This window comes from Sinocyclocheilus rhinocerous, unplaced genomic scaffold, assembly GCF_001515625.1.
Source record: "Sinocyclocheilus rhinocerous isolate Xijiao unplaced genomic scaffold, SAMN03320098_v1.1 scaffold1013, whole genome shotgun sequence".
In the NCBI taxonomy this organism is placed as follows: Eukaryota; Metazoa; Chordata; class Actinopteri; order Cypriniformes; family Cyprinidae; genus Sinocyclocheilus; species Sinocyclocheilus rhinocerous.
This window is the reverse complement of record NW_015642049.1, coordinates 649,828-651,907: the sequence shown is the minus strand read 5'-3', so window position 1 is coordinate 651,907 and position 2,080 is coordinate 649,828. Positions and strand designations below refer to the sequence as shown.

At 30.8% G+C, this 2,080-nt stretch overlaps 1 protein-coding gene across 1 annotated transcript in view; it reads left to right on the top strand.

Annotated features, from left to right (window-relative positions):
• LOC107755364 (integrin alpha-4) overlaps nt 1-2,080 on the top strand; it is a 29,608-nt gene that overhangs the window by 5,954 nt on the left and 21,574 nt on the right. The window contains exons 7-9 of the mRNA XM_016572142.1: nt 453-538; nt 1,117-1,179; nt 1,268-1,405. Of these exons, the coding sequence (XP_016427628.1) occupies nt 453-538; nt 1,117-1,179; nt 1,268-1,405 (287 nt within the window). The remainder of the gene's footprint in view (nt 1-452; nt 539-1,116; nt 1,180-1,267; nt 1,406-2,080) is intronic.

The window sequence follows — 2,080 nt, the reverse complement described above, 5'->3', positions numbered from 1 at the left end:
TTGTTGTGTGTTTTTTGTCATATATATATATATATATATATATATTATTATTATTATTATTATTATTATTATTATTATATATATTTTAAATATGTATATACAGTTTTTTTATTTGATTTCAATTTTAGTATTAGTTTTTTTTTTTCAGTACACCGAGTTAAACTACATGAAAATAAGAAATGTTGACTAGGCAACTAGCTGAAATAAAATATTATAAATTTTTATATTCAATCAAATTTTTATATTGTGTTTTATTTCAGTTAAAGTTGATTTTATTTCAAGTTTTAGTTAACCATAATTAGGAAGATATAGACTTTTAAAATAATTGCTTTATTCTTTTTTTTAAATTTTTTTATTTATTTATTTATTACAGTTTTTACAGTGGTTTTGCAGACTTTGAATGGGCAGTTAGGATATTTCACCACAATGTATGTTTTTTTTTTTTCCATCAGGTTATGCAGTTAGTGCTGGACACTTTCTAGACCCTCAAAGCACTGAGATAGTGGGTGGTGCTCCCCAGCATGAACAGACTGGTAAAGTAAGGGTTAACACCACCACCACCACCATCATCATCATCATCATCATCACCTATCTGATTATTAGAACAGACCCTATTTTGAAGTAGTTTAATGTTGCAGTTCTCTAGTTTGGTTAGGCTGTGCAAGAAAAGTTCTGGAACAAAAGGAGAATTTTGACAGAGCCTGTAGGTTTTTGTAGCTTAATAACAATCTTCTGGATACCATATACTGAATATCAGTAGTTGTGTATAAATAGATTTAGATATTGGACCCTCTTGACATCTACTCTGTTGGCAGTTGCGAACAGTAAATCAGTTAAACTGAACTCTTCTTCCATCTGTGCAGAAGAGGAAGTAGGTTTTTATTTGCAGATGTGCTGAGTTTGCAGTGTTTATGAGTTTTGTGAGTAACGGTCTGGTGTCTGATGATTTTACCAAAGAAACAGAGACTGGAAAAAAGTTGTCAGGGAGCTACCATTCATATTTGTGATGAAACTATACTTAAATGTATTTCATTCACAAGCATATACAATCCACTGTTAGGCTGGTGTGTGTTATAGTTCCCATTTCCCATATTCCTGTGTTGTCTTTAACTCCAGGCCTACATATTCAGGATTGAGGGCAACACTTTGAAAATTGTTGCCAAAACCAGAGGCAAGAAGGTAAGAAATTTCAAGAATTTTAAGTGTTCCTAAGATATCCAGGTTCCAGCTGAATGAACACAATAGTGATGTTTGTTCCTGTTTACAGCTCGGCTCTTATTATGGAGCTAGTGTATGTGCTGTTGACCTGAATGCAGATGGACTGTCCGATCTGCTGGTTGGGGCTCCTATGTTCAGCTCAGTGAGGGAGGAGGGACGTGTAAATGTCTACATAAACCAGGGAGAGGTGAGACACTGACCTGATATATTATTTAATTATGTTTTGATACATACTTATGGGTTAATCTCACAAAAATAGTTTACCCTAAAAATAAATTCAATTATTTTTTACAAATAATATTTTATACATTTATATAAATTTAGACAATTTGCATCTCTAAATTGAGAAAATAATTTTTTAATAAATTTTTTAAACCATAAAGCTTTTGGAGTGGAATATGACCGGTATGTGTTCTTGCTGGGTTTGATGAGATTCACCCATATATTCCTAACTATATCGGTAATTTTAGGAAGGTATGAGTTCCATTGTAATGCATTTGATGAAATGACACGTCTACACATTTAGAGCTGTCTTATCTTATTGTGTTGTTTGTTCAGTGTAAAAGTATGTATGTTGGCTTTGATCGTGACCACCAAGGCCATACCAATAGAACAGGTTTCCTTTTCCCATAATGTCAAAACTTAACCACCTACATCTGTTTTTTTTTTATTTTTATTTTTATTTATTTATTTATTGATATATTATATTATATTATTAATAAAGAAATACATTTTATATTTTATAATAAATATATAAATTAGGGCTGTCAAATTAATTAATCGCAATCAATTGCATGCAAAATAAAAGTTTGTGTTTACATAACATACAGTATGTGTGTGTACTGTGTATATTTATATGTAT